Here is a 14,856-nt window from a genome sequence, read left to right on the forward strand (position 1 = left end):
GAGTATTTAAATTGTGTGTAGGCTCCTTTTCGGCCTTGCAGGTTCTAGTAGCAGATGTATACACTGGGTTGGTGCTGAACACGTAGCTGTGAGCAAAAATATATATTTAAGTAGTGAGAAACACAAACTAGACCTTCAGATATGTAAGTGGGTCATGAAAAATCTGTTCTTATGTAATTCAGGTAGTGTCTAGAAATATTTGTAAGCTGTGGTTGTGTTGAAAGATCCAGGTCAGAGGGTAACAATGGCCCCTGGATTGTTCCTCACTGACTGGTGAATAGTTCTGTTCACCATCCCCACCACACTTAGAGTTTCTGACTTTTTACTGTTGTTTGATAGTAAGCCTGTGGAATACATGCTGTTATTGTATGTGCTTTTGTGGTTATTTCAAAGGGAGTAATACCCCATTGTATTAACTACAGGTGGTCTTAATTTTACTGGCTGAATGTAATAATTCTTAATGGATTTATGATAAACATGTATTTTTGCTCACAGTTCCATTATTTTTTAAGGGTGATAAAGCAGAGCTTGAAAGTTACATCTGCAAAAGTTATCACAGAATGGTTTGGGTTGGAAGGGACCTTAAAGATCATCCAGTTCCAGCCCCCTTGCCATGGGCAGGGACAGCTTCCACTAGATCAGGTTGCTTAAGGCCCTGTCCAGCCTCATCTTGAACACTTCCAGGGATGAGGCAGCCACAATGTTCAGTCATTCTCTCTCATCACTAAATGCACTTGTAAAATGTCTCTTTCCAGCTCTCTTGTAGCCCCCTTTAGGAACTGGAAGTTGCTCTGAGGTCTCTCCAGAGCATTCTCCAGGCTGAACAGCCCCAGTTCTCTCAGCCTTTCCTTACAGGAGAGCTGCTCCAGCCCTCTGATTATCTTCATGAACCTCCTCTGGACTCTCTCTGGCACAGCCATGCCATTTTTCTACTGCTGACACCAGTGCTGGGTGCAGGTGTGGTCTTACCAGAGCAGAGCAGAGGTAGAGAATCACCTCCCTTGCTGTGCTGGCCACGTTTCTTTTGCTGCAGCCCAGGACAGTGTTGGCTTTCTGGGCTGCCAGAGCACTTTGCTGGGTCATGTTGAACTTCTCATCCAACAACACTCCCAGGCCCTTCTCCTCAGGGCTGCTCCCAGTCCATTCTCTGCCCAGCCTGTGTTTGTGCTTGGGATGCCCTGATCGAGTTGCAGGACCTTGCACTTGGAGTTGTTGAGCTTCATGAGTTTCACAGGTCCCACCTCTTCAGCCTCTCCAAGGTCCCTCTGGATGCCTTCCCTCCCCTCCAGATGTCACCCACACCACACAGCTTGGTGTTATCAGCAAAGTTGCTGAGGATGCACTTGATGCAGCTTTTTAAGTAGCTAAGCCAGTCTGTGATAGGAAGATGTAGTACTGAAAGCTTAATTCCTTTCTAATATCCAGAACATGTCTTTGCTCTGCTGCTATTTTTAAATTCTTATTTTTGATCTTTGACATATTGAATAGAAAACATTCCTGTAAACTCAGAAGGTATTAGCCTGGAAAAAACTGTAATTTTTTTAACTCCTAGATGAAAGGATGCATCAAAGTTCTTAAAGACCAGCCTCCTAACAGTGTAGAAGGCCTTCTAAATGCTCTCAGGTACTCCTTTTTGTTTCTTGGTTGTTTTTTTTTAATGCTTTGGTGTGAGTTTTTTATGAATTGTCCAGGGCATTTTCTTTATAGCAAAGTATTAAGTGACTGTTACAGGGAAAGGTGAATGTAATTATTGAAGGCTTTTCTTCTAATGTATCTTGAGACAGGGATGTATGAAGAAACTTCTGTATTTTAACAGGGCTGTGAATTTGCAGGTTTTTTTCCATGCATGCAGGTTAAGAATGAGTCAGTATGGCATGGTAAGTAACTAGAAATTGTTCCTCTTCAGAAAGAAGTAAAGGCATGAGTCTGTGCTGTAGAATAGACAAAACAAGAATTTGCCACATTAATTGGAGAGATAAAGAAAAATGATTAATTCAGTATATTAATCTAAAACCTGTTAATTTGGGTTGTAAAGCTGTATCTGCAGTCAGTCATGTGATCATTGTGTGGGTGTCCAGCATAGGAGAATTGGCAAAATGAGATAGGCAAATAAAGTCTTTGTTCTTTTCCTTACTTGGAAAAGTGTTATTACTTAGGTAACAAATAACTGTAAACTAGGTGTTGTTACTCATGCACTTGCTTGGAATGTGGAAGCTTTAGTTTGTCTTGTCTGAAATTGTGCATTTGTGATTTGTTTTTCTTATCTGTAGTGAAGATGCTTTAATTTCATTTGCCCTCATTTTATTTTTTGTGTCATGATGTGGCAAGAAGTTAAATAATGTAGTATTGTAGATGGGTTCTTTTGCAAAGTTGTTTCAGATTATTAGTTAAAATTTTAAAAGTACATGCCTAATTTGAAGCTTCATATTATTTCCATGCTAAAATGATCGTTTCTGAACTTCATAACATGATCAGTCTTTGAGATGGTGATCAGTAAAAACACAGAGGGAAAATGCTGCATTAGCATTTATTTCTGACTCATTTATTGTGGTTGCAGCTACCATGATCACCAGTCCTTACTGGTAGTCCATTTTTCCCATCATTGTTGACACTACAAAAGTGGATGGAAGGTGTAGTTCAGGTGCTTGCTGCACTGAGCGGTGACACGTAACTTTGGGCTAATTACACCACTCACTCTGAGGTTAGCAGTGTGAATCCAGTCCATGCTCTCAAGCTGTGCTTTCCCTGCTCCAACCCTTTCCATGCATGGACACTGTAACAGTCCTGCCTTTGTACATTTGATTACTCTTTGGGTAGGATATTTAAATCTTTTCTAAACCGTTAGGAATCATTTGGAAGAGATGCAGGGGTGAGCTGCTATGAGCATGTGATGAAAACAGGTTTGAGATGTCATCGTGACAAATTAGGTCCAAATCTGAATCTTTGATTCTGGAGGAGTGAGAAGTCCTTGTGTTTTCCCAAGAGACAGATAATGTATTTCAGAAACAAATGGAAGGTGTTATGGCCTTTGGAGGGAAATCAGCTCTTTGTAATTGCAAATTCATCTGAGTATTGTAATCATGTTCAGCTTTTTCACGTGGGCAGCATACCAAGTGCAGTAACTTTTCAGGATTTCAGAAAACCTTAGGCTGCTTATATGTTGAAAGTATAAATTACCAAAAAGTGCTGAAATCCACAGTATTATTAACTTTGAAACTAAAAAGTCATTATATATTTATCAATGAACAAGTAAAATAGTACTGCAGTTGTGGATAACAATGAAAGTGCTAATTTAACGTGATAAATTACAAAGTAAGTTTTATTTCCTTTTAGATTAGTTAGGAAGGAAGATCAGGGAAGTTAGTCATACAAAAAGCCTGCAATGAGGATATCTTATAAAAATAGAGATAACTAAGTTTTTTTATAGTGATTTAAAAGTGTGCTATTATCCTAAGAGAATTTTGAAAAGGAAAGGAGCTGAAATAAGCACATGTGTATGCTCTTCAGTTTTAGCAGCAGTCACTTAACTAAGCAGGAAATTAGGATGAAAAGCGATTAAATCCATTGTCATTGAGGGATTCTAGGATGATTTGGTCACTGGAAATTATGAAGAGTTTCTCAAGCTGTCTTGAAGATGTTTTCTGTGGGCAGAGCCCTCAGTCTGATGTCACAGGTGGTACTGTGAGCTTGTCCAGCTGAGGCTTACTTTGAGTCCCCCTTGGTGCAAGGCTGCTAGGTTATAGTTCTGATTAGTAATATCACTTTCTGATCAGAATGTCTGGCTTGGGTTCTCAGTGACCATGGAGTGGGTGATGATCCGTGGCTGAGGGTTTTGCTCTGGTATGCTCAGGTTGAGCCATAAAATAAGAAATAACATATTTGTAAGCTAAAGTGCAATAGCATTTATGCTCATCTTGACTTTATTTCTGTGTTTAGGTACACAACAAAGCATTTGAATGATGAGACTACCTCCAAGCAAATTAAATCCATGTTGCAATAACAATTACCTGGAATTCGCACCTGCTGTAGACAGTATTCTGCAATGACTGAGATGCACAGATTTTTTTTTTTTTTAGTGATTGCAACTACTATCTCGTTCATTCTTGCTTTTTATTTTTTCTCTTCCTGTTTACCCTTTTTTTTAATCACTTTCTTGTACCTAAGTAAGCTCAGACTTCTTTTCTGTGCCAAATCAATGAAAATTATCAGTTCTGGAAAGTATTTCTACTTTTCAGAATAGCCATCCTAAGTGGCAGCTAATTATGCGTTGCATTTGGATTTCTCTGTACTGGGGAAAGATTTGTGACTTGAACTAAATATTTTTAAACTTGTGGTTTTTTTCTTTTTTTGAAAAACTAATATTTAATATTGCTTCTTCTGCATGGCAAGACTGCCTACTTCTGCTATTTAAAAATCCCTTGATGACTTCATTTTCTATTGCAGCTTATTTTCATGTGCAACCATGAGGAAACTAAAAGCAGATTTGTTTAAATTAACTGTGTTTGTACAAAATGGTACCCAACACAAAAGTTTTTTTAAATGAGTAAAAACTGTTTTGTTTAAAAGTTACGTTTGCATTTTGACTCATTTTTGTAAGGATGTATGTTGTATGTTTAACCTTTAATAACTAACGTTAAACTGTGGTGTGTGCGTAGCAAAATTACGTATGCATGTTCATGTCAAATGATTGGCTGTGGATAAGATAATAAAATCAGCTTTCATTTTTCTAAGTGTGGTTTGATTTACCAGTATTTTGAGTGAGATGTCTTCGTGCTCTTTGGATTTTTACAAAAAAATAAATTTATAAATTTTATATAGTGAAAACTCTGCTGTTTCATTACCAGTAACCAGTTGCCTAATCCACTGATTTAAGCCTAGTGTGTTTTAGGGTTCTTTCTCTCCACTCTGTGCTGCTTCCCTCTCCCTGAGAATTATTACTCAGGTAGGGTTGGTGGTGAGGAACTTGGTGCAATCCTTATAGATCCCAGTGGACGTTGCTGAAGAACCTGCATCTGAGCTACCCATGCTGCCTCCTCAGTACAGCCATCTGAAATGACTCTGCACTTTGGGCTCTTTCCATACCAGTGGTGGGGAGATGAACTCCCCTCTCTCTGTACTGATGGATCTAGGATGGATCTAGGTATTTGTACTGTGTAAAATCTGAGTAATCACAGCATACTAAATAATGTCTCTTCTTAGGGTAACAAATTATAGCAACATGTCTTACACAGGTTGGTGAAGAAATAAAAGCTTTTTTGGGAGGGAAAGGATCGAAGGGGAGAAGTTACAGCCCTTCCAAAGGACCTTGGCAGGTTGGAGAGATGGGCAGAGAACTGTGTGAAATTCAGCACAGGCAAATGCAAGGTCCTGCACCAGGGAGGAACAACCCTGGGCACCAGCACAGGCTGGGGACCGACCTGCTGGAGAGCAGCTCTGTGGAGAAGGACCTGGGGGACAGGAGCTGTCCATGGGCCAGCCGTGCCCTGCGGGCCAAGGCCTGTGCTGTCCTGGGGTGCGTTAGGAGCACTGCCAGCAGGTCAGGGAAGTGACCCTGTCCCTCTACTCAGACCGTGTGGCCTCACCTGGAGTGATGTCTCCAGTTCTGGGCTCCTCAGGACAAGGCAGACATGGAGCTCCTGGAGTGGGTCCAGTGCAGGGACAGGAGATTCTCTCTTACAAGGAAAGGCTGAGGGCACTGGGCCTGTTCAGCCTAGAGAAGAGAAAACTGAGAGGGGACCTCATCAGTGTCTGTCAGAATCTGTAGGGAGGTGTCAGAGGATGGACCAGACTCTGCTCTTGGGCAGAAACTGATGGCCAGGAAGTTCCACCTGAATATGAGGAAGAGCAACTTCACTGTGCAATGACCAAGCACTGGCAGAGACTGCCCAGAGAGGGTGTGGAGTTCTCCTCACTGGAGATATCCAAGAACTCTTTGGACACAATCCTGTGCCATGTGCTGTGGGATGACCCTGCTTGAGCAGAGAGTTTGGACCAGATGTCCCACTGTGGTCCCTTCCAGCCTTACCCACTCTGGGATTCCTGTTCTGAGAACAGGAATTGAGAATAACTGGAAAACTCTGGGAAATTACACATTTTACACTGATGAGGAAGCATCAGTGCTTCTCGTGTGGGGCACCGTTGTGATTATGCCTAACATGAGTTGTCAGTGTTCTGGGAAGGAGACTTGAAACCTCCAGGCAAGTGTGAGTCCCTCAGCTTTATTTGGTGGACAAGTAATGTTTTGTAACTTTGCATATGCTGGCTCCAGGTAGAATGTATCAGTGTGACCATGCTTGAGTTCCTATGGATATTCCTTCTGCACCATCAAGAAGTGTTTTCCTTTCAATCTTTTCTTCGTTTGTTGTGAAAAGTTGTGAATTGTGACACCTGAAGACTTTGGAGGCAGTTCAGGTGTGTACTGTGGGTATCTGTGTGTGCATCTCTCTTAGGGCAAGGCATTTTTTCTTTCCAGCCAAAGATGCTTAGCCAAGGTCTTGGTCACAGAGAAACCAGCTCATGTGCTTTGTTGGCCACAGGAATAAAATACTCTTGCTTTGTCATGACACTACTCTAGTCCTTTTGACAATATCACAGTTGAATCAAGCTGAGGAAAGACAAAATTGGATTTGTTTGGGGTTTTTAAAAAGGAAAAAAATCTTTCCCAGACTAATGTAAATGCTACAAACTCTATATTAAACTGACCCTTCTGCAGAGCTCTGAAAGGGAAACTGTCCTCATCAGTTCATCACCCTGAAGAGGAAATAATAATTTAGTGTCAGCCTTGTTGCTGCAAATACAGTTAAGGAATAATAATCCCAGGATGAGCAAATCATGCTCCTTCCAGTATCACTTTCTGTAAGTAAAGCTTTCTAAAGGAAATCTAATTTACAGAGAATGGGTTTGAAGCACAACTTGTGTATTTGACAGTTTTCACTTATGATTTTATTGAAAAACACTTGAAACAGTAAATCAGGCCTGAGTGCTGTTGTGGCAGAACCAGCCATACAGCAGATTTCCTCTTTGTCTTGCCTCAGTGGCTGCTGACTAAAACAACACAATTTCTTCAGCTGACTGTTTTGGACAGATCTTCCTTTCTGCTGCCCTGACAGCATCTTTGCTTTTAAACATTGTTTTTCTTGTGGTCTGAGAATAATTGGAGCTTTCCTTTTTCCCCTCTGGCATTTGTGTTTTGCAGTTTCTCTGTGTACGCAGCTGGGACGGGAGATTAGAGCTGGCTTGCCTTGGAGTTGGCTGGCCCACTGCTCCAAAAGCTTCCCCACACATGAGCTTTCCAAGAAAACAGGCTCTTCCAGTGCACCAGGCATCAGCTGTTTGCAGTTTTGAGCTGAAACTGCTGTGTGCTCCTGCTCAAGCTTTGGTGCTGGCTCCTTGCAAAACCACATTTCAATCTTGCCTGCTGCATTTTATCTGTGCCGATGGACAGGAGAGCAGCTGGCAGGCCCAGCACTAAGTATGGGTCACTGAACAGCCTCTATGAAAGTTTTTTGGGAAAATTTGCACTGTTTGGAAGCGCCACCCTGTTGTGTGTGATAGCCTGTAATTTTGGGGGGCTGGGCTGGGGAGTGCTGAATGGTTAAAATAGATGCTGTGCTCAAATGAGCCACCCTCCCTGTGCTATGAGCTTGTGTCACCAGCCTGTAGCTGTTGTGGATGAAAGGCCTTCTCCTCATGATGCTGTGTCTCTGAGTGTAAAGACTATTTCTCCTTTCTTATGAGCCTAAGGTTCCACAGATGGTTCTCTGGAATAAACATCCCCAGTGTGTGTGATGTGTGTCACAGACAGTGCAGAGGCTGCATGGCTGACACTGTGCACCACCCCCAAGCTCTGGAATGGTGCTGCAGTTCTTTAGTACCAGCCTGCTTGAGTGATGTTGATTTCAGTTCCTTAAATTTCACTTTAAATTATGGAAATGTCTCTCCTAAAAAAAGTGACTTTCCTGTCCATATCTTCTGTTAATAAACCACATCAGGATTTCACTTTGCCAGAAATGCTGCCTGTTTCAGTGTAGTTTTATTGTGATTGGAACAAATCTGGAGAGAAGGACCCTGAAATGGCCTTGTTTCTTGTGGACTTGGAGCATTCCTGTGCAAACATCTCATTCTGGATGAACTGTCCTCTGGCTGCTTTCTCCTGGCTGGCACAGCCAATGCCAGCATGTCTTTTGGAGCAGGGATGTGATTACTCTGCAGACTGCTGCTCTACCTGAAGGCTGCTCATCTTCCTTTTCTTTGGGTTTGCGAAGCTTGGTGTTGTCTTTCTGTCCCTGCAAAGACTTAGACTGGTGAAATAACTGGCAAGGAGTAGTTAAGGCAGTTGCTGTGAGTTTGTAGTTAGTTGTGGGATTTGAGGTGTAGGAAGTTCACTGTGATGTTCCTGGGTGCTGCAAACACGTGTAGTCACAAGTCCTGCTGGATGTTGGAAGCATCCTTGAGGGTGCCTTTTTTGGCTGCAGTGGTGAATTGCTGATTTCTCAAAATCTTGAGAAATAACTTTGTAAAGCAGCTTCATTTGTCAAAACAGAAAACTAGCTCTAAATTACCAAGCTGTTTGCTCTTTCTTGCCCTTTTGGGCTTTCTACCAGCCTAAGTATTTGGAAGAATTATACTGGGCTTCTCCCAGGCTTATACAGGGATACCATGTGCTGCAGAAAGATGTCAGATACAGCTGACACTGCTGAATCACTTGAACCCTTGGATGTTTCATTATGTGGATTCACTGTTGTCATTATTTTACCAGCAAATGCTCGAGTGCATGGTAGGCTGGTAACAAGTTACACAGACTTTGTGTGTCATGAACATGCTTCCTGAGGTTGCCATTTTATGTGAGTGGTCCTGGAGCTCCCAGGGCCACAATTACTTGGAGGCTCTCCTCAGTTGCCCTGCTCAGTCATGTCTGTTTTACAGCTGCAGACCCTTTGTCTTCCTTTTGAAAGCATTCATCTTACCTGTCTCACACGTGGAAATGTGTTGATGCTGTCAGTTATCTTCCATGTGCTTCTGAGGAATTATTGAGGACAGGTCTTAGAAGGGCTTCTGAGACATCAGCTTGTGCAAGAGGAGTTGGAGAACTTCGGGTGTATTTGTCTTCTCTGCCTCAGCAGTGTGCTGTGAACTGCAGCAGTCTGCTACCCCCTGCAGGCTCCTGCCCCAGGGCCCTGCATTCCCTGCTCATGCTTGAGCCCTGTCCCAGAGCCAGCACGTTACTGCAGGGATCAGAGGTGTCCAGGAGTTGAGGTGAGGAGTTACAAGCACCTGGTGACCATGATGATGAAGTGAGATATAGGAGTGCTGTGCCCTGTCCTGCTTCCTGCTGTGGGCTTCCCTCGTTAGAGGTGGCAAATTCTTGTTGATCCCAAGGTCTCCAGAGGAGTGTTTCTCTGCATTCTCCCCTTCCTTGCCATTCAGGGTGTAGCACTGGTGTCCCCATCCTCAGAAGGAGGGAGAGCTCCTGCTGCAGGTGACAGAGGTGACTTCTGTGGTCATGGTAGTCTAAGACAACCCCATGAACTGGTCTGGCAAGAACATGTATCTGGCCTGATACATGGCCTGACCCATCTCTTCCTTGGATGTTGGCAAGGAAACAACTTAGCTGCTTATTTTATCCTTCCTTTTATCCATGTTCCTGCATTATGTGATTTCCCATGTGCCTATTATGTCAAAGTGATACTTCAACATTGGCCAAATGATGGGCCAACTTGGCCAAAGGAGTATGTGCACACATCCAGCTCATCCACTGGGCTGGAAACACACCCATCATGTGAAGGGGCATGTGAGATGTGTCCAAGTGCAGAGCAGAGAGAGATGAGCTGTTGCAGTATAAAACTGATGTCCCCATAACCAGCTGTGTGACCCCTGATCAGTATTGGTGCAATTAAACAGTGTGGGAGTGCATACTGGAACATGTGATCTTAAGTAATGTGGCCATCCTAACTCTGCTCTTTCTGGCTTTAAAGCAGTTGCCTTTATCATCTTTAGTACCCTTACTGTGATTTTTAAGGTGATAGACTCTTCAGTACTGTACATCTTTGAAATGACTTGTAGTGCTTGAGAGTGAAATGTCCCTTGGAGGCCCAGGCTAGAGATGCTTTCTTTTTGTGGCAGCTGATTGACTGTTCTGGCTCGAGAGTGATGACTTAATGCCATTGGAAGGAAAGTTGGCTGATGTCACAAGGAGTTTCTTAACACTTCTCTTACACTAACGTAAACGTGTTGCAAGAGAAGTGTAAGAGGGTGGCTCCTTAGAGACATTTAATCTGGATTGAATAAAGGGTATGAGGTGTCCATTAGGAAATGTTACTGTGCTGAAGTGTCCCAGACTGATTGACAGGTCTTTTTTCATCTTAAATTGAAGTTTGCACTGGAAATTATGTTCATGAGGTGTTCCTGCATAGGCAATTTGAGGTGTCAAAATCCAGAAGTTGGGAAGCATTGGACCAAAACATCCTCCACAGAGCATCAATAATAAATGAAAATATAACTTTGGCTGGAGTTGCAGAAAGCTTTCTTCTGTATTGTATAAATCAAAAACTGCTCCCAGGAAAGCTGCTGCATGTTGGGAAAGAGAAGGCAACCATCCTGAAGATGGCAGTGATGCTCTTCTCAAACAAGCCCTATTTACTGGCTGAGCGCTGCTGTTCTTTGAGAGCGACTGTCCCGCCTGCAAACTCTCCCTCCTATAAATTACTGCAATATTGCTTTTCCCTTCAAAGACTCAGTGATCCATTGCTCTCTTTATTTCTCTCCCCATTTTGACACATTAACACAACTTGCTTCATGCTCTGGCTTTGCAAATGAGGAGCAATTGAAGCAGGAACGTAATTGTGTGTCTGCTCTCAAGGAGGGGGAATGCGTTTCGAAACAGAACAGTCCCGGACTCCCAAAGTTGTGCCTCTGCTGATCTGCAAGTCTCTAAAGGATTTTGAAATATGCTGTTAATCAAAAGCTAATTAAACATTTGAATTAGTTTTTACTGTGTGGGTTTTGTTATAGCAGGCTCTCTCTAGGTTTTTGTCATGGGAAGCAGAGCAGGAGTGTTTCAGTCAGGTGCTTAGCTGAAGGACACTCAGCCTCACAGGCACCATCATCTTCAGTGCCTGTCCCTCTTCACCTAGAGCAGGGAGAGCTGTCTCTTGTCAGGGAGGCTTTGGGAATGATGCTGTTCACAGTTCATCAGCTGCTTCCCTCCAGCTGAGTGTTGCTCCATACTTGGCCAGCTCACAGCCCCTCCCATGCTTTGGATTCATATTTACCCTTCAGGTCTGAGCCCTGGTCTCTGCAGCCCCAAATAGCTCCCCAGCAAAGGGATGGCTCATCTGGGGTTTGGATCTGGAAACCCTTAAAAGAAAGATCCAAAGTGAGAACAAGCCCACCCCATCTGCTCGGGGGATAGATTTCTTCTGCAGTCTAGGGAAGCTGGAGATCAGACCATGGGAAATTTCTGTGGTCAGAACCTAGATCAGCATTTGGAGTTATTACTGTAAAGTGCTGTGTGCATCTGTGTGTGTAGCTCTCTCTCATCACCTCCTGTGCCACTCTTGTGAGATTACAATTAAACCTTTGCAGGTAAGGGAGGAGCTGATACTGGGCACTGCAGGGGTTTCTTTAGCCTGCTACATCTCCGTCTCACCCCTTGGCTGGGGCTTTTGCTGGATTCTCCCCCAAAACTGTTTGGTGATTTTGTTTTGTTTTGTGTTTCAAATAATGTCCATAATAGCCACAGCTTGAGACTACATACAAATTTTCTGGGGTCTGTTGAGCCTGAGGCTGGGAATATCACACACTCAATTTCTCCTGTAAAGGAAGAGTCTAGCTCTCTGAATCTTCACTGCATTTTCAGGTCTGAGCAAGCAGCCAAGGCTGTGCTGAGGCATCCAAAGAGTGACTCTGAGGGGCTGTGTAAGGGGATCGGAATTTGGTCAGTCTGCGCCGCTTCCTCCTCAGCAAGGCGTTGGAGATGGAGGGCTGCTGGAGCCAAGCGCTGGGTTTTGGGGACACACCGAGGAGTGGCAGGGACAGCAGACAGCCTGAGCCCCTCTTCAGACACAGCCTGATGCTCTGATAAACCACACAATGCCTGAGCATCAGGGAGCAAGGCTCTGAACCTAAAACAACGTGTGACCAAGTCACCGACGAGATTTGAGACACCCTTTTTAAGGAGATCTTTGTGCAAGGAAAACAGATAAACTGATAGGCACAGTGTAGGCTGTAAATGGGGAAAGCAGACAAATTTATATTGCGTGAGTTTCTAGGGGTGCTAATCAAGCTGTATTTCTTCTTCAGGAGTGATTTGGCCACTCAGCAGTTCTGTCACCTCCTCTAATCAACAGCCTGTTGCCTGAAATGCCCATTTCTCAGCAGGCACACAACATCAGTGCTTGCTGAACATCAGGTTTCAAGAACAAGATTTGAATTTGGGCCAGGAGGAAGGGCTTGAAACTCTTTAGTAACATCACTGGAAAGATCAAAACCAATCAGGATGCAGAGCAAATCCTGCCTCCCACCCCAGCAGTATCTATTAGTGCTGCTGACCATTAGGTGCCATCTCACAGAGGAGGAGTTTTTCAGGAAAATGCACAAAAATAATCTGAATTTTTCATAGGAAATCTCACATAGTGAACACCAAATGGGCTGCCCAGGATTGGTGTTGCTAGATTTGCCAGCTCCTACAGGAGTCACCTTCCTCTCACTTTTTTATTTCGCTGTCTGAATACAGCATGGGAAGCTCATTAGGCTGGCTCAGCCTGAGTGCAAGTGCTGCAATGGAGTGTGTTGTGTTGCATGGTCTGTACCAAAGTCAGACCATTGCTTCCAGCACTCCAGCTCATGAGGGGTGTGCCCAGCCCCAGCTGGCTGGCACCACTGCTTTGGAGATCGTGGCATGTCACAGTGGCACTGTCAATGTGTCAGTGCTGCCACTACACCCTTGTCTGTTGGTCATGGCATTGCCTGGAGTGCTTTGTTTGCCATGCTTTGATCAGCTCCATGGGCTTGGCAGATCCTCAAGAAACCTGTTTTCTCCTCCAGTTCAGCTGTGTCTCAGCAGGGCCCCAGAAGGAACCCCAGCAGGAGCCCCAACAGGCACATTTGACTGCACACCTCTGCTGAGGTTCCCTGCTCTCTGTATTGGTGCTGCCTGACCTGCACAGCTTGGGTATTTCTGTACCTCCCTCTCGCAGAAACAACACCTCCACCCTTGGTGAGGCAGTGGCCTGCAGCATGTGGGGGGCTCTCATTAGTCCAAAATGCTGCTGTGTTGCTGGACCAGCACTGGCTGCTCCAGCACATCTGTCCTGGCACCTGCCCTGTGTGCTGCTTTATCACAGAGTTATAGAATTGTTTGGGTTGGAAAGGACCTGCCTCAACCACCTTGCCCCTTCTGCTTGACCAGGTTGCTCTCTTCAGCCTGGTCCTGAGCACCTCCAGGGCTGGGGAGTCCACAAGCTCTCTGGCCACCTCTCTGCATACCTGTGGCATTCCTCAGCTTGCACCTTTTCCAGAGTTGTGGGGGGAAAGATTGTTGGTCTTGAGCTTGTAATACCCAATAAATCCCTCAGTGGTGTAGACAGAAATTTGTGGTTTACCATCAAATTCCTTTGGTGACCTGCTACAGCAAAAGAACACACTTTTGGGCAAGAGGTGAGACCATCCTGTGTTGAGGTTGTGGATGTGAGGACCATGACCAACCTTCACAGCTGTAAGGAGCATCTTTTGGCCCTCTGTATAAAACCAAAACCAGCTGTTTGCACAATAGCACTCCCCATGTTCCTGCCTTGGCAGGCTGGAAAGCAAAAGGAGCAAAACCTGGGCACACACAGTGATGTAATGTCATGACTCGTTTGTATTGAGGTACCCAGGCAAAGCTGGAGAGCTCTTGCTTTGGCAGTTAGAAAATGGGTGGTGAAAATTAGTTGGGGGGGAAAAAAACCCAAAAAATAAATGAATCCAACACTATAGAGGGGAAAGAGAAGCAAAGCAGACTGGACATTAATAATTAAAATTCCAGAGAATTGAATAGATCATATTGTATATCAATGAGTCCTATGGTCTTCCATATTGCTTTATACAGTTGACCTATCAAAGTGTTTAAGATTGGGTCTCCTGCAATGGGAAGCTCTTTTCTCATTCTACCTTTTTTATATGCTAGAAAAACACTTTAATATAGTTTTTAGCACCCAATTTGTATATTTATGTGTGTGTGTATATTTATATGCGCATATATAAAATCCAGATATTTGTAATGGACAAGGTATTAATTACAGTTCCTGGGAGAAAAAAAAAAGGTAGCTATGGTAATGTTTTTCCTGTAACAAAACATCTGGGTTTAGATAATAATATATTTCTATAATTACTGTAGAAAATCAAATGTTTGCAGCAAGCAAAGTATAAGTTACAATTGATTTTCTAGGAATTTAGGAGCTGCTAAGCTTTCTCAGACCTGCAAGCCTTCTAGCCCAGGATTTTGACAATGACCAGAACAGGGCAGACCAAGGGTGTTCCAAGAAACCCTGCAACAAGCAGTTAGGTTATCCCTTATCTCAGAAAACTTTCCATTCCTCCCCTTCCCTCTGTAATTAGAGGTTAGCTAATGCCTCTCAAATCATGCAAGTTTACATCTTTCCTGAGACTTCATTTCAAAAATAACATTAAATATTTACTGCTATAACTCTGGTCATGCTCGTTACTCATCAAAATGTCTAATCGTGGTTGGAGTCTTGCCAGGGCTTTGTTATCTTTCAGCTTCATCCCATTTTCCTTCTGCATGATAATCTAAGGACGGGTGAGAGCTGTAGAATGACCAAATAAAGAATGGTAAGTTTGTGGAAATTACTGGAAAAC

General features: G+C 43.6%; 1 protein-coding gene across 17 annotated transcripts in view; it reads left to right on the plus strand.

The window, feature by feature from the left end:
* The window catches only part of CYRIB (CYFIP related Rac1 interactor B), a 97,327-nt gene extending 92,503 nt beyond the window's left edge, over positions 1 to 4,824 (plus strand). For all 17 annotated transcript variants that reach the window (XM_086879129.1, XM_086879173.1, XM_086879235.1 and 14 more), the window contains 2 exons: positions 1,553 to 1,623; positions 3,937 to 4,824. In XM_086879129.1, the coding sequence (XP_086735255.1) occupies positions 1,553 to 1,623; positions 3,937 to 4,000 (135 nt within the window). In that variant the 3' untranslated portion in view covers positions 4,001 to 4,824. The remainder of the gene's footprint in view (positions 1 to 1,552; positions 1,624 to 3,936) is intronic.
* The last annotated feature ends 10,032 nt before the right edge of the window (positions 4,825 to 14,856 follow it).

The sequence above is a fragment of the Cyanistes caeruleus genome, chromosome 1 (genome assembly GCF_971803275.1).
Source record: "Cyanistes caeruleus chromosome 1, bCyaCae1.hap1.1, whole genome shotgun sequence".
Lineage (NCBI taxonomy): Eukaryota > Metazoa > Chordata > Aves > Passeriformes > Paridae > Cyanistes > Cyanistes caeruleus.